The 21,623-nt window shown below is 35.7% G+C and overlaps 2 protein-coding genes across 5 annotated transcripts in view; both read left to right on the top strand.

The window, feature by feature from the left end:
* Window positions 1-1,216, top strand: part of LOC128026104 (protein kinase C eta type) — an 18,399-nt gene extending 17,183 nt beyond the window's left edge. Inside the window, exon 14 of the mRNA XM_052612836.1 lies at window positions 1-1,216. This exon is cut by the window's left edge and continues 215 nt beyond it. Within this exon, the coding sequence (XP_052468796.1) occupies window positions 1-31 (31 nt within the window). The 3' untranslated portion in view covers window positions 32-1,216.
* A 3,323-nt stretch (window positions 1,217-4,539) lies between these two features.
* On the top strand, window positions 4,540-21,068 carry LOC128026105 (hypoxia-inducible factor 1-alpha). 4 transcript variants are annotated; one of them, XM_052612839.1, is made up of 16 exons: window positions 4,540-4,778; window positions 9,677-9,867; window positions 9,959-10,104; window positions 10,879-10,963; window positions 11,047-11,159; window positions 11,275-11,474; window positions 12,948-13,054; window positions 13,137-13,284; window positions 13,399-13,646; window positions 14,401-14,597; window positions 14,729-14,833; window positions 14,981-15,213; window positions 15,371-15,473; window positions 16,428-16,536; window positions 16,678-16,763; window positions 20,706-21,068. In XM_052612839.1, exons 1-15 carry the CDS (start codon window positions 4,750-4,752, stop codon window positions 16,716-16,718), a joined length of 2,055 nt encoding a protein of 684 aa, XP_052468799.1. In that variant the 5' UTR covers window positions 4,540-4,749; the 3' UTR covers window positions 16,719-16,763; window positions 20,706-21,068. The 4 variants fall into 4 exon arrangements, 3 of the variants coding, with proteins under 3 accessions (XP_052468799.1, XP_052468797.1, XP_052468798.1); XR_008186345.1 differs by lacking the exon at window positions 20,706-21,068 and having other exon boundaries at window positions 15,411-15,473; window positions 16,678-16,715; XM_052612837.1 differs by lacking the exon at window positions 20,706-21,068 and having other exon boundaries at window positions 16,428-16,559; window positions 16,678-17,905.
* The last annotated feature ends 555 nt before the right edge of the window (window positions 21,069-21,623 follow it).

The following is a 21,623-nucleotide window of genomic DNA, read 5'->3' as shown; positions in this document are numbered from 1 at the left end:
ATGTGATGTGATAGAACCAAATGAATTGTGACAATAGAAACTTTCACGAGCAGTCTAAAGAAACATCTGAATATCGGTGTATTGAAACCGGTTGTGCATTTTGATGCCTAGCTTTTTGGTCTTAGCCTAAGATATAAGATTATTTTGGATTAAGCTTATGCTTCAGAACAATAGTGTAATTGTCTTTGTGTCAGACACATCATGAGTGAGTGATATGCAAAGATTTCCATGAGACTCCATCATGGAAGACAGCAGTTTACACAAAATTGATCAATAGATGAACTTGTCTGTTCCATACTGTAGCTGATATAACGGTTCATTTTCAGATGTTTAGGAAACTTGATCTGAGACTAACACAGCCAAACGTCATGCAGAAACAGCACTAATTCTGTCAGAATTACTCTACTGCCAAGGAACCACGGAAATCTGACTCATGAGAATTTTTTTTAATGTAGACTCTAGATTTGTAAGATATTTTCAGACATTTCTGTGTATATCTGTGCAGTTTGTTATTTTGTCTGTTTGTATGTTATTACATTTCAGCTAAAAAATTTCACCCATGATTCAACTCTGGCATCTTTAGATGTATTTTATTGTTGATAAAGGTTGCGGTATTGAGTTCTCTGCAGACCAAGGCCATCTCCCCTCTGTTGTTCTGAGGGGTTAAAGGCTAACACACCCAGGTGAGAGGTTGACCAGTTTCAATTATTTATATTCAGGCAAGTGATTCTTCTTCCTCATCCTCATCATTGTTTAATGGTGTTTATTTGGCTCTTGTCAGTCCGAGCAGAGTGAAATATCTGTTGGTGAATTCTTTTGTGCCTGTGCGTATTTGGCACTGATTTGCTGTTATTAATTTTGTGTCTGTAGGAGTATGCAAGTTAAGTTGGAATTACTATCAAATACATAAGTTTATAGTATTCTTTGCTGAAAATAGCACCTAAAAAGCTTAAGATGGTTTTCTGGTGTAAGAGACCTGCTAAGACCAAGATTTTGACATTTTTCCAAACTCCCATGGCAGTTTGTTACATTTTGCAAAATTGCTGTCAAAATAGTTAGTTTCTTTATGAGATTGTGTTGAGTTTTTCTCACCATATCTATGTTGGACGCCAATGGCGTGACACAAAAAAAGCAAATAAAATCAGCGAATCTTTCTATGCTATTTTCCCTCTGCCTCAGTAGATAAAATAAATAAATAAAAAGTCTGGGCTATTGATTTTTGTCATATCATGCTCACATCTGAAGAATGGAGGCAAATAAGATTAGCAACAGATTTTTGGCTTTCATGGGAGATCCCATTGAGCAACTTGTCCTTACAAGTCTGGCCCAGCCCCATTTACACTAGTGGAGGTTTTCCTGGAGAATCAACGTCAGCAGCCCACTTTCCTATGGGAGACTACAACCCTGGAGATCAACAAACAGTTAGTGCCATTTACAATCTTTGGCAGTTGGGGTAGGTGGACATGGAAATCCTTGTTTGGTCAAGGACACTGTATTGGATGAACACACATTTTTCGATGAGTTTCGTGATCCGTCACTGCCAGTTACCACCGTTATTCTGCCACAGATTTTTTCCCCACATTCCCAGATCTTTTCAAATCAGACCTTTAAGGCAGTTTTTTTTTCTTTCCCCCTCAGTCCAATAAGGAACACAATTTGTGTTGTACATGTCTCTGGTTTATATATATATATATATATATATGGCAATTGTTTTCTTAAGAAACAGGCTAAACATGTGTGCAACATCTTGGCTTAGAATGCATGTCAATATAGGGCAAACCAAACAAGTCGACATACTGTATGGTCCAGCTTTATTTGTCAGTTGAGTGTATTGGCGACAGAATGCTGTCCTTCATTCTTGTGTCTAAACTCTTATAAAATTAGCCCTCTGTAATGCATCTCTTAAAGGCCTTGATGACAGATCAGTTTCCAGCCATTCCCAGGTCCAGTGGGCCATAATTAAATTTTATTGATTTATTTTCTGTCTGTACAGATTCCCTTTATTGGATCTAGAACATCCTTCCCGTCTTAGCACCACTTCAGCTCACCTTGGCTTGGACCGATTTTGTTTATTGTATTGATTTCTGTTTCGATAAATGAAAGGTTGTAATGATAAGATCAGGATTTTCTATGAAAAAAAAAGACATCTTCAAATGTATCATATTATATTCACTCAAGTGTTCTTCAAGTTGTGTTCAAACAGTGCTTCACCTGTAGGCCAGAGATTTTATGCTTCACTTTATTGCTTAATGAGGCTTGTGTGAGAGTGATTTTTTTTATAGCTGGATGTTCATTGTATTACATCAACAAAATGCTGCTCTGAAAGATCTTTGCATGTTTCTCTGATCCCTCCTTCCAAAGTCCCTTTGTGTGCATTCGGCCTCTGCTGATGGATAGAGAGATCATCTCTGAACCGGTGGATGAAGGAGATTACTGGAGATTAGAATTGGCATGTGTCCATCTGCTTTCATCCTCAGTCATACACCGACATCACATTTCTTTACCGCAATCCAAAAGCGGCAATGCTAATAAAATGAAAATGTAATTTTGCAGAGACCATTTAATCCAAACACAATGTACAGTATAATAGACCTGGCAGGAACAGTCCACTGGACACAGTGGAGATAGAGCATAGGATTGAGCTCCTTTAGCCTTGTTTGATCTCCCCTCAACAACCAGTGGATTCCAACAGAAACTCACTCCAATGAAGTTACTTCAACTTCAACTTCATTTTATATGATCTAAAATGTTGATTGTCAAAACAGTGCAGTGAGTCAACAGACTCGTACGGCTATTCAGAACTATATTAACTTCTGGCGAACTGGTGGTTAATTTGTATAAATTGGCACAATCTTTAACAACCACTGACAGTTTAAGGGTGGACCTTCTTTATAAAAAATCCATATGAATCACATTGTATGAATTCCTTCAAACTGTCAACTCTTAATGATTGTTACAGAGGAAAGCAAGTATTGTGGCTGGTTTCAGGGAAATGTTCTCAGGTTTTTCCATGGGGTTGTGTGGAAAAGGATGAGACATGCTGGTGTGCACGTCTCGTCTTGGTCACAGGACAGGAATTTGGTAAAAAGCATCTTTCAAGATTTTTTGGGGCTGGAAAATGTTTGTTGACATGCCTCATTCAATATGGAAAAAGAAAGAGACCTTTTATAGTTATTGCATGTCATTGATGACATCTGAATAATCACAGATACAACACTGAAAACTGTGTTTTACCATGGTAAGCATAAGTGTCTGTCAACCATTTCCTCCTGGGACTGCAGGCATATTATATTATACTGGATTTCTCTGAGACATGCCACATGTCTGGATGTCCTGTACAGAGAACCTTCAGGGCTTTTTAGAGATATCAAATTTTTGGAGGTTTGATCAAAAACACACCTTCTCCTTGGTCTTTAAAAATTACTGATATTGTTAGAATCATCCAGTTTAGCACTCTTAGGGAAATATAATAATATTTAATAATTTAAATCAGATTAATTTTCAAATTGTTTGTTATAAATATTTTTTTAAACTAATGGGGTTTTGAATCGGAATATGACTTTTTGTTATTGAAACATCATAAATTTCTTACGTGTATACTGTAGAGGACACCAGGACAAATGAAACAATTGAAAGAAATCACAAAAAGTCATTAGGGAAAGAAATTATAGATCAATATTATGAAATATGCACTATTCTTATGGACATATTGCTATTACCCCTATTATAAAATTTATTTTTTCATTATGGTTTGCCCCAAGAATACATTCATATGCAAACTAGATACAGATAGATTTATTGAATGGAAATACCAATTTATGGACATTTTATGCACATATTGCATATAAAGTAAAACAGTACTGTATATCTAATCATTCGGTTATATCATAACAGTTGAGAATCATTTTTGTACAAAATTTGGTAGAAAATAGGCTGAAACCTAAAAACATTTTATTATTATTATTATATTTATAAGATTAGAAAAATTGCATTGTTTTTGCATATATGTGCTTTTTCGTGTCTATTTACTTTTTTAATAACTTAGCCCTGGAATCCTACAAAGCAAAAAAAAAAAAAAAATGCAATGTCATAAAAAAAATGACAATTTTTTTTGTGGTTCTCAGGAGGATATAATATTATAGTTTGATAGTTTGCCTACTTAAGTAGTAGCCTATGTGGCTACTATAAAATATGGTGCCAAGTTACTGATAGCCACTACTGCCATCAAAAGGATTGAACAGAATGGTAAATAATGTGAAAGTGACTCTTTTAATTATATTAGTTAATTGAAGTAAACGGAATAAGATGTCTTCGCTTAAACTTCACTATAAAAAAATCCTTCTGTGTAGTGTGTAAGCACTTGATGTAGACTATTTGTTGAAAACGTGGCCTCATAAATGCTCAACATCCAATTATTTGTAAGTACATCCAACTGAGCGAGAGCCTGGCATCTTCTACAGGTACAGGAGCGTTAATGGCAATTACTGGTTCACGTGCCAAAAATATCCTCAATGGAACACCACCGCGCGTTCCCGACAACTCCGAGGCATGTGACTGCGCGCCCACGCGAACCGTCAGACAGATGCGGAGAAAGCGAGGGAGGAAAGGCGAAGCATCACTTTAACTTAATTTGACTTTAACCAGCGAACACTGGAACTCCAGCCGGACGTATTCCGGGGATTACTATCATTTGAACCATCGAGGGGTTTTGCAAAGGTTTTTGTGTGTGTGTTGGAGTTCCGTTTGACCATGGATTCAGTCGCACCTGGGAAAAAAAGGTAAACAAGCACCACTTTCTGTTTAGATATGCGCTTGTGTTGGCAGTAAAATTGTTTCATTAACCATGTTTTATCATGTATTGCTTGTAGTTGCTATCAATAGCCTAGTCTCTCAGTTTCCCCCTTATAACCTGTTGTTAGCCTGCATTTAGAATTCATATCTACATGAACGAAACTGCGACAAGTGTATTTGTAATATTTGTGCTTTATAACGAACTGTAGAAGCGGAAGATTTATAGAAAAAACAACAAAAGTGCCATTGAGGCATCATAAAGGCTCTATTTTTTTTTCCCAATGAATCATTCGAACCGGTTCACAAAACCGGTCTGAATGATTCGTTCACGATTCAGATTGTGAATCGAGCAAGCTGTTGTTGAGGCAGGAAATCTGCCTCGCTGCAGTGAGAACGGTCTTTTCGACATTTGATTCAGTGAGTGAGCTGAGGATTTGGCTTATGGCCCAAATTTAACTTTAGTAGCCGGTTAGAAGTAATAAAACGTAGGCTCCCTGAAATCTGATTAGATTGTATGATAAATCCAAATTATTTTTAGGTTCTAAGTAACTTTAATGAGCTGAATCATGGCTTCAAAAACTGTAACCGCAATACGTGGCCTTACTGGAACATGTTTTACGGATTTCTAGGGACCAAGCATTGCCATAACCACGTTACAACGTAAAGGAATTGTTGAATGTAATTTTTTTCTTAAAAAAAAAAAAAAAAAAAAAAAAAAAAAACGAAATGACTTCCCATCACTGACACTGATGAATTCTACTTTAAATGCTAGAGAACTGAACCATACACATTTTTGGTCCAAAAGTGATCTGAGTCTTGATTTGTCCAAGAAGATTTATAGCACGTGCAGAGTGCAGAAGGATTTCTGATGAACCTGTTGAACCTCCACATCACATAGTGGGTTTGATTGATCATCACTTCCTTTAAAATTCATCCAGGAGCCTTGCTGGAAGATAAGGCCTACTGCAATTTAATTAAAAAGCAGTGCTAAGTACTTAAACCTATTCAAGATCCAACATTTGAAATTAAAAAAAAAAAGATTTTTTTGCACCTTATATTTAAATTGTTTAGTTTGGGTTCTTGCTGTGATATATTTAATGCACTTTACAGTACATAAGGCTGCTCATGTTTATATAATTAATTTTAATAGTTGAATTACATTTAATTACAGTATGAATTACAAGTGACTTGTATTGTTAAAAATGAATTATGGAATGAATTTTATATTGTTATAGCACCACTCGAGATTTCCATCTAAAATGACTGTGTAACACATGTAAATTTTATAGTGGCGCCCATTTTTAAATCTGCAAGCACAGGAAGGTTAGATCTTTGGTGTCTCTCTGCTCTCCTCTGAAAGTCAACTGTAATCAGCTGACACCTCTCCTCTTGGCTCTATGGTCAAGGTCCCCTGTGTGCTATCAGCTTGTGGCCTGTCGCTGCTGTCATTTGCAGGGGTGTAAAACAACGCTGAGAAAGGTTAGGCTGCTTCTGCACTTATCAAACTAGCCATTCACCCTCTTAAAAACAGAATTCGTAAATAGAAGAGACTTTATTATCAGACAGCTGATGAAGAATGTTGACCTTTGCTTGAATAATGTCCTGCTAGCCATCTTGTTGTGGTTTCTGTAACCCCTCTAATGGAAGAGTTTCTTTTTTTTTTTTTTAGGATGGATTTAGTTAACGTGTCTTTGGTTACTGGACACTCCTCAAATGTGTTATAATGACTAATAACGTATCCACAGGATGCCAAGAAGCTCTAAATGTTGCATGAGAGCTTTAAATGATAGGATAATGGCATTAACCTAGATTCATTTCAAAAGCCGGCATGATCCTAAATCTCATAGACACAGAGAGCATTTCTGCTCCTGCTGTAAAGAGGTACAGAAAGAGAGTATTAAAACATGATACTCTCTTAAAACTGGTTGTAAACACCAACATTGTTCATACTAATATTTAAGGTTGCTAATGTAGTGGAGATGCATTAAACAGAGATGTTTTCCCACAAGTATGTATGCACTGTCCTTGGTAAAATATTTAGACCATAGTAAGCATGCCTTATGTGTGTGTGTTATAAATAATGAATCATGTAGTTGCCTGCAGGAAGCAGTTTGGTCTGGTCAGAAGGAGAGAATACTGAGCAGGTTGACTGACTGATCATTTATTAAAACTTTAATTCTATAGCATTTAATAGTTTTGATTCATGTTAATTTCACTACTAATAAATTTGTAACATTTCATGAAACGTTCAGCTATTCAAGGTTAAACATTTTAGCTAATGCATTAAATAATGTTAACAAATTGAACCTTATTGCAAAGTGTTCAGCAACTTCCCTCGGGGCTCTTTGTCATCTATTATACTACATGATGTTTGATGTTCTCTCAGCGGGGGTTTGTGGTTTGTGGCAGCATCTGTAATTTCCTACAGAGTGGCTGTATTGTAACTTACAGTAATCTACAGAACTACTTAATATGTCCTAAAGTAACCTTTCAGAGTTCAAAGATTTTGACAGATCGTAAAAAAGGTGTCCACTGTTGCCCTTTTAAATATGAACAGTTGGCTGAAGTACATCTAATATAATCTGAAACAAAAAACTATTATCGATCACTTACTCGTACTGATAAGATCACACACACTACCCTACACCAGGGGCCTGCATTATGTTGCTATGAAGCATGGCTACCATGCAGTCAAGGTCAATGTATATTGTGAAGGTTACTCAGATATGCTGGAAACTGATCAGTAATAGGGTTTCAATTGTGTACTCTTGTACTACACATGTTCACTACAGCTTAAGTACATACACAAAAATGAAAACTTAATGAATCTACATTTGTTTAATTGTATATTTCTAATTAGTGTGTTGAATGGGAAATGGTCAGCCGGGCGACTGTGTGTTTATTGGCACATGGTGACTAGTGTCTTTTTTGTTGTCTTTTTCTGTTGCATCTGAAACAGCAATTACAGATAATGCTCAAACAGGCGGAGTGATTCAGAGAAACAGACAGGAAGAGGGGTGAGATGGCTAAGTGCTTTCTCTAGCATTCTAGCATTAGTGCTCAATTTATGATTTATTGGTCAGATTTGATTTTTTGTATGACTGTTCACATTATGGAGGACAAAGATGAGAAACAAGTTTTTAAATATTTATGGTACGACCCTGTAAGTTTAGCTTTTTATAGAGCTGTCACTGTAATTCAAAGTAAAATAACACCTCTTCTATCTTTACTGACTGCCTCCGCAACCTTCTGTCATATTTACAGATCAAGTAATTACTGGTATATAAAATAATATGACTAACTCCTGTCAGCGTGGAATTATGACAAATGATCAAGTGATGTAAAAGTTGCATGAGTTCAGTTTTAACCGTTCAGACTGGCATTACATTGCAAAACGGATTTAGGACCTAATATGAAAGTTGCACAAATCAGAATAAAAAAGATCAGAATGCATTTGATTTGTGCTGATCATACTGTCATGAAACAAAAAGATTTCAGTCACACATGAAATTTGGGCCTCATTTTCATGCAGTGTGCACCTTACCTCAGTGACTGACTCATGAACACAATCACTTGTTGCCACCTACTGGTGGAATGATGTAACCTGCATTGATAGTCATTGATAAATACCAACACAATTATATATATAGATTATTGTATACATTTAGTGGCTGTAAAATAACTTTACCTGCCATATAGAAAACTGATGGCAAATTGTTTTTTAGAATAAAACATGTTTGTGGCAGTAATATCAATTTACCTGCCATGTAAAAAAAAAACCGAAGGCAATTTCTTTTTTAATAAAAAAAAACTTGCTTTTCACTTCTCATGTGCATCTGTCAGTCACAAGCAGCTGTATATGATGATGATCACCCTTTTCTAAATATACATGCATATAGCAAAATTGGGCCCACTGACACGTTATCTCATGACCTATATTTTCAGACAAAACCTTTCCCATTACACCCACAAGTGTGTGAAGTCGGCATTAAATTGAATGTGACCTTAGCACTTGACAAATATATAAAAACATATAATAGCTTACAAACTCATACATCCCTGTTGAAAAACCAGCATATGCTGGTTGGGTATGTTTTGAAGAATGGCAGCTTGTTTGAGCAGGTTATGTGCTGGTCCTAAAACAACTAGCTCCTCCTCAGGACCATCACATGACCAGTTTAAACCATCTCATAACCAGCTCAAACCAGCTGCCATAGTTCAAAACATACAGTACATAACCAGCATATGCTGGTTTTCAGCAGGGATATATATGTCTAATTTTTGAACAGTATGTAAATTGTGGCTTCAAATCTGGAGAAAGAAACATATATAAGAGAAAAAATAAATCCAGCAGAATTAATTAAACCGTGTTGACATCTCTGACTAGTCTTGTCCACGGATGTTTTATGAGCTCTTGGTTTTCCATATTTGCCCTGAGAACAGCTCACAGCAAACATCATGATGTCAGGAACTGTACAGTAGGATCTTTGTGTGTGAAAGTGGTTTGTCTGCCATGTCTCCATCGAGTCTCTGTTAATAAGGCGACTGTCTTCAGTTCAGGAGAACTGCCCTGCTTGACCCTACATAACACAAAACTACGCTCCACAATACACATTCACACATTATAACACATTATTGTTTATAAAAAACAGAAGCCCTATAGTGTAACATCATATCATGTTGTCAGTATTTTTTCAGCATCCTGAGTTTGCTTGCTCAACTGCACCTTTGCATAATGTTTGCAGCTGGCTTATACACTGTGAAATGTATGTGCGCTTTTAAAGCTCTATGATGTATGTTTTTCATAGTGCACAGATGTGTATTGCCGAAGGCACACAGCACAGCCCCTTATTATGGATTATATTTATGCATGTGTTCATTATAGGGTGAGTTCAGAGCGGAGAAAGGAGAAATCCAGAGATGCAGCGCGTTGTCGGAGAGGAAAAGAATCCGAGGTGTTTTATGAACTGGCCAGAGAACTGCCCCTCCCCCACAGTGTCACCTCTAACCTGGATAAAGCATCTGTCATAAGACTCGCACTCAGTTACCTGCGCCTGCGTACACTACTGAAAACAGGTGAGAGAGATGGGACAAATGATTGGTGAGTTCATGCAGTGGGTCCGCTGTGTTTGTCACTGACAGCATGTGTTCACTCTTATCTCTATAGATGTACTGGACGTGGAGTCTGAATTAGACTCTCAGTGGAACAGTTCATATCTGAAAGCTCTGGATGGGTTTCTCATGGTTCTTTCTGCTGATGGCGACATCGTCTACCTGTCGGAGAGTGTCAGCAAGTGTCTGGGCCTTCCTCAGGTGAGTTCCAACCACTGATCTATAATATAGAACATATAGTCATATATATAGATCAGTGGTTCCAACTCACATTGAAAGTTTTTTTTTTTTTTTTTGGGTAGTTTTACAATATGAACTGACAATAATTAGATTAGATTATGATCATTGTCGTGAATGTTACAATGCATCAACAACATTATGAAAATCAGAATTTGAAATTTTTTTTTTTTTACAGTTTGGCTCAATTCAGTTTGACATATATCCTTCAGAAATAATTTTTATATAATAAATTTATTATTATGATCAGTATTGAAAACAGTTATGCTGTGGTATATTTTAATGAAAACCATGGTGCCTTTTCTTTCAGTATTCACTGATGAACAGAATGTATGTTTGCTGTCACTTTCGGTCAATTTAATATAGTGTTACTGAATAAAAGCATTTTATTTTATTTTTTTATCTTACTGACTCCAAACTTTTGAACGGTATTGCATGAGTTAATGATTTGAATTGTTTGGACAATAAAAGTAAAACAATATGCCAGGTTTTACAGTTGCAGGCTTAATAATAATATTTTGGGTAAGAAATTGGGTATTACTGTAGTAATTGTACAAAATGGGTACTAATCCATTGGGTATTACTGTAGCAGTGTGATCAATTATTACATTTCATTGTAAAATGCAAACTGGTTGATGTCAAATTGAATCACTAATGTGGCTATGAATATGTATCCAGGTCTTAGAAATTAGAAAAATAACATGATTTATGTATATTAAACCATTTTTCCCCCTGTAGGTCGACTACACTGGACACAGTGTGTTTGAGTTTACTCATCCGTGTGACCATGAGGAGCTCAGAGAAATGCTGGCACAGAGGACTGGTAATATTCTCTCTTTTTCTTTCTCTGTCTCAGTCACAATCATGATCACTCACACTCATCTCTCTCCCTTTTCCCACATTTAGGTCTGTCTAAGAAAGCAAAGGAGCAGCACACAAACAGAGGTTTTCTGTTGAGGATGAAATGTACACTGACCAGCAGAGGGCGCACTGTCAATGTCAAATCTGCCTCCTGGAAGGTACCACTCCTTACTTGAGCTGCACTTTTGACCATGTGACTGCACGTCACTCTGAAAGCATCTACACAGTGAAACTGGATCCATATTTATCCCTTACAGCCTCTCTTTCTGACAGGTGCTGCGCTGTTCGGGCCATATCCACACAACAGATGGCGTCAAGAAAGGTGTGGTTGAGGAAAAAAATATGAGTTCTTCGTACCTGGTGCTCATCTGTGAGTCTATTCCCCACCCGATGAACATTGAGGCTCCTCTGGACTCTAGAACATTTCTCAGCCGCCACACTTTAGATATGCGCTTCACCTATTGCGATGAGAGGTAAAGTCCCAGCACATCTGAGTGCTGTACAATAACACCTGCCCCACTCAGCACTAAATTCAATGGTTATATGTTGACGGCAGCAATTTGAATTTGAACAACATTTTTTATAGGGTGGACATTTTTGATGTCATGGACCCCTATCTTCCTCTTCCTAAAATATAAGGGCAGATTTTATTTATATATATATACATATACAACCTCTGTGAGAGTAATACTCAGCCTGAAATATAAAGACAAATCACTTAAAACCTGTTAACTGTCACCCGTCCCCTCTGTGGGACGCCTACATTTACTTCACTATATTACAAATAAATCTAATCTAATCTTGACAAACTATATATCGTTGGAAAGGTCTAAGGCTCCCAAATATATATTTTACCAATATTTTTTGTAAAAAATTATGTAGGAAAAGTAATCGATTAATTTATGACAAGAGTGCACCCTCAAAAATCTAAATTATAACTGGAGATTTGACCTTTGTTTAAAAAGAAAGACTTCTATGTTGCCTTTTTCTCTATCACATTTTAGAAATCATCAGAAATTATATATCGACTGAAAACTTAAAATCTCAAAATGTATCCTTTAAAACCCATTTTAAAATCAGACATTGCATTACCATGTAAATGGTACATCAATATCATGTTACAAAACATTTTCATTCATGAATTGTAAAAATGTAAGTTTGGATCGTGCACTATAAAGTTTAAGTTTAAGACCATTTAAGAACCAAAGACTCCTAAATTCTTTTTTTTTTTTTTTTTTTTTTACTTTCTTTTCATGTAAACATGGTGTGGGAAAAAAGTGTTTTCATAGTTTCATAGTTGCATAAGAGACGTTAAAAACATAAAAATTCTTACTGACCCCAAACTATTGAAAGGTAGCATATATATATTTTATATTATATTATTTACAATATTGTATTTATTTATTATTGTATTGTAGTATTTGTCCTTGTGACTGTATTAAACCCCAAAGCTATTTAAAATATTATTTTGAAAATATTTACATTATTTTAAGTTTACAGCATGTCTTTTTTTCTCGCGGATTATTATCAGAATCATCAGATGTATAAAAGAAAATAAAAAATATTTTGTGTGTATTTCTTACTGCTAAAAACTAAGACTGTCTGTAGAATAAAATAACTATGAATAATGTCATTATTTCTAACTAAGAGAGAATAAAAATAATAACAAAACTGAAATTCTATTAAATTTAGTTTGTACTATATTCAGTGAAGAACTTGCCTCAAAACCTTCAGAATCACGTGAAGTAGGTCATCTGGGTATTTTGCCTACCTTTTCAGGACTAACAGATATTTGGACATACTGTTTAGTAAGGAAGTATGCATGTTCAGATGCGGTGTGTGGACTGAATAGCCAGACTTATGGCCTTGATTTCTTCACTATCTAGTGGTAACTTGTGAAAAGCTGCAGCGTCTCAGAGCAACATACAAATTGTGTGTATTTGCAGGATCACAGAGCTGTTGGGTTTTGCTCCAGTGGAACTGTTGCAGCATTCTGTGTATGAATACTATCACGCACTGGATTCTGACCACATGACCAAAGCACACCACTGCTGTAAGCTCATATAAATGCAGTCCTCTTACATAAATCTAAATGAAGATATATCATAATGTTTCATGTATTTCTCTCTTTGCAGTGTTTGTGAAGGGACAAGTGTGTACTGGACAGTACCGGCTGCTGGCTAAAGCAGGAGGGTTTGCTTGGGCAGAGACTCAAGCCACTGTAATCTATAACAGTAAAAACTCCCAGCCACAGTGTGTGGTCTGTGTTAACTATATCCTCAGGTGGGACTTCACACACTATGTGTGCATTAAAATGCATGTGTCGACCTGAATACCAATATGTGCTTGTTTGTATAAGTAGTATTATTTTCATCCTTTCTCACTTTCTCACTTCAGTGGCATTGAACAGCCCAAACAAATCCTGTCCCTTCAACAAACCAACAGCACAAACATAAAACAGGAACAGGAAGAACACCACGAGGAGTCATTCGGGACTGAAGTGACTGTGGCAGACTTGAAAGAGGAGGCAAAGGATGAGAAGAAAGAAGAGTGTGTGAGAGATGAGCTACACGACAGCCTGAAGGGGAAGCCAGAGGCACTGACTGTAGTAGACTCAATCCTCACACTGGATATCACCAGCACAGGTTTGAACCGCACAATGACTTATCGAAATCACAATTACTAGTTGTTCTTGACATGAGACCATCAGTTATGGAAGTTTCATGGTCATTCACACAATTTCAGCCTACAGTAAATTCTGTGTGTTTTCATATTTTATCTGTACTAAAACAGCACGTTATGCTGATTGACATTGTAAAATGGTATTTTTATTTTTTTTTACATATAGCAGCTAATGTAACAGAAGTCTCTCACATTCACAGAGAATAGCTTACTTCAGTGTTGCAAAATAAATGGATACAATACTATGCACCAATATTTCAATTTAGGCAAACCGTTACATGCTACAGTGTTGTTATGTGACCTCCCAGAATTTAATCATTAAAGAAAGATGCATACATTTAAAAAACAAAAGTGTTTATTTTACAATTTTAAGCCAATTTTATATAAAAATATCCTACTTTTTGGCAACACAATCAAATAATGAATCAAGAAAGAGCTTCATCCTGATTCATCCTAATGTTTGACCTCCGCTATTAAACATCTTCTAGAAAAAAACATATAATTTTTTTTTTATTCAACTACAGTTAGAGATTCTTGCCTTTCTGTATAATCCTGCCACTCACTGTTCTTAAAACAATAACTAAACGGTATTAAGCAGTATAAACATTATTAATGTGAATGGCTCACAATTAATTCATGTATGAATTGTATATATATTTTGACTATTTATAAGAAAGTACAGAGGATTTTAACGTCATTATGTTAATTTTCTTGCAGACTCCTCAATCTCTGTGTTGACAGAAATTCCTCTCTACAATGATGTTATGTTGCCCTCTTCAAGTGCCCTGCTACCCCTCTCACCCCTCGCTCCTCCCTACTCCTCCCTAAATGATGATGATGTCTCCACAGCCAATCTACAACCTGACGACTTCCCCTTTCCACAATCTTCGGCTCCTGATTCTTCCAGATCCCAGGTGGAGTCTAGTCAAATTTACAGTGCATTTCCTCATACTTTACAGATGTTTTTATATGATTTTTCTAGTTTACTCTTTCTAAAGAATAGATTTTTAATGTGAGTTTGGATTGGTTGTTTGTTCATGTTCAGGTTGATCTCTCTGTGGATTCAGAATTAAGTGACCATCTAAAACCGGATCATGTGGAAAGACTATTTTCCATGGATATACAGTCCAAGACAACATTTAATACACAGGTAGATGACTTAAAATGAAGTTCAAACTTTCTGCATCTACATAGATGTCAATATATAAGTCAATGATGAACATACCAACATAACATAAAAATGTACCGCACACTTATGTGTTCATTTAGTTACTGTTACTTGTGATGATTTTTGTAGGGTGTGGGTTTGGATCTGGATATGTTGGCTCCATACATTCCCATGGATGATGATTTCCAGCTGCGGACTGTTTCTCCAGCTGAATCGATGTGTTCCAGCCCAGGTTCAGTGCTTGAACTGACCCCCTCCAGCAGCACACAAACTGCCCCTGCTCTCCGAGCAGCCCCTCTAGACTTTGTGTCCTGTGACACCCTTCCACAGAACATTAGAACCACAAACCAGGGCAACAGCAGGTGAGACTTCATCTACATAGAGACACACTTTGTTGATCTGATTTATGCTGCAAACAAACGCTTAACAGATGAACAAATAAATACAGATATTAAAGAACAGTCTGTTTTCTGTTGCCTTCTTCTTTCTGTCTCTCTTCATGTTTCTGTAAATCTCTAGTGAAATTATTCAAGACAGTGATATTTCTTCTAAATGTCAGACAAACCCAAAGCTACTCAAGAGGAAATTGGAGACCATACCTCTGTCTGAAGCAATGAGGCTGGTATGTCTGAACGTTAGTGTGTATAAATGTATGTCTCTCTCATATAACTTTGTTTATAAACCAGATAGTTCCATGACTGTGATTAGCAGAGGCTCACCAATATAATATAATATAATATAATATAATATAATATAATATAATATAATATAATATAATATAATATAATATAATATAATATAATATAATATAATATAATATAATATAATATAATATAATATAATATAATATAATATAATCTTTAAAGGGGTCATATGATGCTTTTTTAAATGTCATTATTTTGTGTATTTGGTGTAACAGAATATGTTGACATGCTTTAATGTCCAAAAAAAAAAAAAAAATTTAAATACTGTACATTATTGTAGGTCCCGCCTCTGTCAAACACAAAGTCCCTCCATCCGACAGTTGCAATCTGCTCTGATTGGCCAACTGACCCAGTGCATTCAGATTGGCCGAACACCGCAAGCAACAGTGCGTGACGTTTTAGAGACGTTTTAAAATCAAACTGTCACTTCCAGCTGAATATGCACAGATCAAGCGCTGTTTACAAGTAAAAACAATCCAAAGCACTTCTAAACAAATATGCTGCTGGATTTTAATGTGAAAGGACAACAGGACATAGGCTTTTTCACAACAGTTTAAAGTTAACACAGCTTAATGATTGATTTGCTTATTACAGACACACAGCATTTTGCCTCATAAGGCGTGCGTTAATTGATGAGTCGTACATTAGTGTCCAAATGTTTTTGTGTTTGGTAATAAATTGTGTTATAAGCAGAATAATGTGCAGTCAGCTGGGGATTATAGCAAAGTAAACCCCTGTCAGGTGTTTAAATTAGACATTTAGACAAATAAATACACTTATCTACAATTAATAGTAGGCCTAAGCAATTGTTATATTTTATTCATGTGTGCAAGGAGAGTTTATGAGTGAATGTTGATGCTGTTTTCTCCAAGGGTTCTGTGCTGCAGGTGGTGAATGGTTTTCCAGAGAAAAAGATCAGAAAACCAGACGCTTCATCATCAGAAGGGCTTCGTCACGCCACGATACTGTTGCTGCCATCTGGTATGTCACCATGGAGACCACAAGTCAGTGTGTGCAATATTCGTGAATATTGGGAGATCAGTTATTTTTGTATGGTTGCATAGTGACTAATTGCTCTCTCGGTTTTATTTGTAATTCTTTTTTTTTTTTTTTTTTACACAGATGTTGCGAGAAGGTTATTGAGCAGATCATCAGAGGGTTGAGCCATAACGATGCCCCTCCCCCAGCTTACCCGTTACGACTGTGAGGTAAATGCTCCTGTGACTGGGCGGCAACACCTGTTACAGGGGGAGGAGCTACTGTGTGCCTTGGACCTAGTTATTTAAAAATAAAAATAAAACAGACTTGTGTTTTCCCATGATTAGGGAGATATCAGTGGCATTATGGATTAACTTAAATCTCAAAGAAATAGTGGTGAGCGATCAAAACAGCTAGAATGCTTCTGCTTCTAATGAGTAGATGGTAAATACATGCTGGGCATAAAAAAAAGCCAAAACTAATAAATAATAATTAATGGGCGAAAAACTGAATTCATAGAGCAGTTATGAGCTGTGCTCTTCCAGGTTAGAAATAAGCACAGAGAAGATAATATATATATTCTATTCTATATAAGATTGTATTGTGTGACAAATGCGAAGATTATTCTTGCACAAATTACATGAATTTACATGCAGCTTTCAGATAATGTTATTTTATTAGCAATGCTGTTTTTATAAAAACTTTCAAGGTATGTCTGTGTTTTCTTTGTTCAGGCCTCTGTGTGTCCTACATGATAGATAACATGGATACAGATGTGTAAATGTTGTGAAATGTCTAAAGTAGCTGTTATTTTATTCTGTTTGGTATATTATACAGCAGTTGAGAGTAGTCAGCATTGGTAGGGCGATCCACATTACTACCTAAAACTACCTAAATGTTGAAATTATTACTCACTGTTATTATTATTGTTAGAGATTTCTTTTTAGTTAAATCTCTAAATATATCTAGGGCATTGACAATTTAAAAGGTTCTCTTGTGTTCCCTATGAGTTTTCCGTGTGACATTAACAGTGGCATATAGTAGGCATAAATGTGGTAGGATGCCTAGTGTGTGAGTTTTGCCGTTGTGTGTTTTTAATGTTCTTCTGAGTCGTGTCACATTGTCTTCAGGACAATTGTAAAGTCTGTGACAAATAAAAAGTTTCAACAACATTCAGCTTCAGATATCAATGTATGGTTTTAACTTAAAGCCTTCAAAAATAAATAAATAAATAATAGCCCTTTCAAATTCACTTTAATGGGTACACTATATACAAAAGTGAAATGCAATGTAGTCATATACAGAGGGTAGAAAAATATAAAATGATGTGAAGAGTTTAACATTGAAGTAAATTAAGCACAGTTGAAGAGCACATTAGAAGAAAAAATGATTAAGAATATTTAACCCCAAAACAAAAAATACAATGAAGCTTAGATGATAACTGAAACCCAGATCCCAAAAACATGCTCAAAAGATTATTTAATGAAATGAAATTAATAAAGAAATGAAAAAAAGCTCAAAAGCCCAGCTTATTGTTTCTATAATTAAAATCCATTTTCAAACTTTGACCTTTACTTTACATTTTTTATGTGTAAAATATTTTGGTGGTGCAGTGCACTCCAATCATCCATAAAATGATTTAAAGTACATATGAATATTTAGTTTAAGTCTTTTAATTTTTACTGCAACGTACATGGAACAGTTCCTATATGTAAACACTTAAATACCTTAGTCTACAAACAAATCATGGTTAAACCAAATGTAATTTCACCTATTATTGTGTTAGGCCTTTTTCCATTCTCTGCACCAGTAACCTTACCCTTCTGTATATAAACAGAACATTCACAAATGAGTCGAGAGCATCTGTAACAGTGTGCATGTGTATGTGCTCAACACAACACAGAACGAAACCTGTATTTAATTACTGGTGTCCTTGCCAAAAGACTTACTTCATCGCTCAGGACGCTGCATGAGCTCTTTATGTGCCGTGAGAGACACACATACATACAAAACCTCAGAAGGTCCCTTCCACATTTCTGTGGGAAAATACTTCCTCATGGCGAATGGCTTTATTTCTTGGTAACATTATACACAGCATTTTGTATCTGTGTCTGTCATCCAGGTTGAGTGAATGGCCCTCATTGAATCAGAGGGAAAATCCCATGATTCTTGCTTTTGTTGCTATGGAGAGGACTGTTCACAGTCTCTATGGACTGTTGCACTTTAATCAAAAACCGACTCGTTTTCTGGAGGCCGGAAAAAGACCGTTTTTCTATTTAACAGTTTGTTCTCATAATCATAAACTTTTTGCTAGGAAATTTCTCAAACATGTAAAAAGAAACAAAGTAATAGACTGAATTAAATATTATGTTTCTGTAGAAAAAAAAAAAATATATATATATATATATATTTTAATATGTGACTGATTGTTGTTATTATAAAACCTCTTCTACACTGTTTGTATAATTCTTGCAGGTCACATTATTACACCAGATTGTGGTGAAGAGGAACTGCCTTAAAGGGATACTGCACCCCAAAATGAATATTTTGTCATTAATCACTTACCCCAATATAGTTCCAAACCCATAAAAGCTTTGTCTGTCTTGGGAACACAATTTAAGATATTTTGGATGAAAACCGTCGGGCTTGTGACTGTCCCATAGACTGCCAAGTAAATTACACTGTCAAGGTCCAGAAAAGTATGAAAAACATCGTCAGAATACTCCATCTGCCATCAGTGGTTTATCCATAACATTATGAAGCGATGCAAATAGTTTTTGTACGAGAAAAATAAATAAATAATGACTTTATTCAACAATTCCAACATAACATAAAAACATTTTGGGAAAACACCTGCTGAACGCAAACTGTGTACACTCATCTGTGTCAGCCGTGCCACAAGGATATGTTTTCTATGTGTATTACACTTAGATTTTAAAGAAAACAGCCTATGCTTGTGGCTCAGTTTTAAAGATGGATTTTATGCACTCTCTCAATAATCAACATTAATTATACAGTGTAGCTTTAAATAGCTTGATGAACAGTGTCAGAGTTTCAGTCTGAGTGATTCGGAATGCTGTTTGGTGAAGAGAAACTGATCCCACATCAATACACACAATCTCACAAATAGGTTTCCTGCAGTTGATGTCTTCACATGGTATGCTGTTCAAATGCTAAGCGAAAGCATGTGTAATGGACTGAAGATGTCTATCTCTTCCACAGCTTTTCCAGCGGACAGCCAGAAGGCCTGTTTTCACTTACGTCTGTTAAACACACTTACCCACACATCACTCTTCTTCCATGGCGGCGCATACACGCAAAATCATTCACATTCAAATAAACACACACACACACACACACACACACACATCTATTTGTCCTCAAAGGGCCTGTTATAAAACCCCTCTACACGTGAAAACTTTACTGTTTTCTATGGACACAGACCAACAGAAAAACCTCATATATCCGCCTGGCCACACACAAACACAGCAAAGATGTGTAATAAACCAGATCTCTTTCTCTTTCCGTATCTACATCATTCATCCCTTTGTATCCAATCTATTCCTTCTTGGAGGACAATTTTATTGCTCAAAGGTTGCTCTTTCAAAGCTCAGGAAACCGAATTGAATTTGCCCAAAACCTTTTTGTTTGACTCAGATGGTTCTCTTAAGACCTTAGGATAAATAAAATTGTCACAAAAGAGACAACTGTTGACATTGAAAATTATGCTTCATGCAACATATAGAAATCTCTGACCTCTGGTTCTTCTGAAACATGAGATTACGGGGTATTTTGTTTGATAGAGAATTATTTACTGCAGTATTCCTCCAGGACAGAAGGGGGCGCCAACTTAGATCGAAGTGAGAAAAGAAAAAAACAACAACAACCTTGTTTTAACTGAAATAACTGGACTAAACCTTGACCTTCAGCACAAGGTCTCATGTAACTGTACAATCTATTGCTGTAATTATGAGTGTGAGAAAAAACCTGGAAACAATTATGTTGTTAATAAGTCTTGTGTTAGCATATGGTACATTTAGATTTTCTTTAGATTCCCCCCGCCCCAGACCAGTGTGGTGTGATTTATCAGATGCAGCCGAGTTAAACTCATAAAAGCTCTTTGTCATTTAATTAGTAACTGAATATAATTTTCCACCTTTTTTTTTTAACAGCAACTGGCTTTGAATCGATGAACTACAGATGGAAAGAGCAGCTGATTGAGGTCTGTTAAATAAGTAACAACACAACTGGTATTTTTTTATTTAGAATTGAGAGTTTTGTGCTGAATAGGAAGATTTAAAAAAAATTATTCAACCACACAATTATTTATCAAACATACATTAAATGTTTATGCAGTTTTATTATGACTGTTACCACTTTAATTAATAAAATCCAATGCAAAATACTTGTAGAATAAAGAAATACAAATAACAAAATTAAGTTGTTTGTTTACATATTGTCTATGTGTATGATGTTAAAGAATGTCAACAATAAGAAGAGAATTATAGAATCAAACATTTTTGTCAGTGAACACAGATGAAGTAGGAAATTATGCAAATGTAAATCTATAAAAAAAATTGCTTGCCACAAAAAATGCACATTACAAATACTGTATTGTACTCCAAATGTGATGCCATTGTATGATTTATTTCTTTAGAAATAATTACAACTAAACTAAAATTAGTAGTGGATATAATGATTTAATTTTATCTTTAGTCTTTAAAAATGCATATGAATATATTTTAACAGAATATGTAGCAGTTTTGGAGTGCTGCCTTTACTTTTATTGCAGTGTTTAAGGAAACATTGAGACCCCTTCATGATCATGTATCAATACAAATTCTCTTTCTTCTTTACATGAAGTGATTCTGATAATTTATTTGTCTGCATGTATGACAAATCTGTAGGAGTACCATAAACTGCTTGTGGTTAGGTATTGCTTTATGAGATTTTTTATTATTTCCTTTGACTAGCAATTTTGAGGACAGTTTCAGAGAATGGTCTCTGAAGAATCTCTCAGCAAAGTCCAAGTTGGAGAGAAGTGTGTTGTCTGTAACGTTATTTTCCTTCAGTTCATGCATCACAAACAT

This window comes from Carassius gibelio, chromosome A13, assembly GCF_023724105.1.
Source record: "Carassius gibelio isolate Cgi1373 ecotype wild population from Czech Republic chromosome A13, carGib1.2-hapl.c, whole genome shotgun sequence".
Lineage (NCBI taxonomy): Eukaryota > Metazoa > Chordata > Actinopteri > Cypriniformes > Cyprinidae > Carassius > Carassius gibelio.
This window is presented reverse-complemented; position numbering and strand designations above follow the sequence as displayed.

Coding starts and splice junctions, on each gene's coding strand:
- LOC128026105 (XM_052612837.1), top strand. CDS start 4,750: ATGGATTCAGTCGCACCTGGGAAAAAAAG. Junction 9,868..9,958: donor GCGTACACTACTGAAAACAG/GTGAGAGAGATG, acceptor TTATCTCTATAG/ATGTACTGGACGTGGAGTCT. Junction 11,475..12,947: donor TTCACCTATTGCGATGAGAG/GTAAAGTCCCAG, acceptor GTGTATTTGCAG/GATCACAGAGCTGTTGGGTT.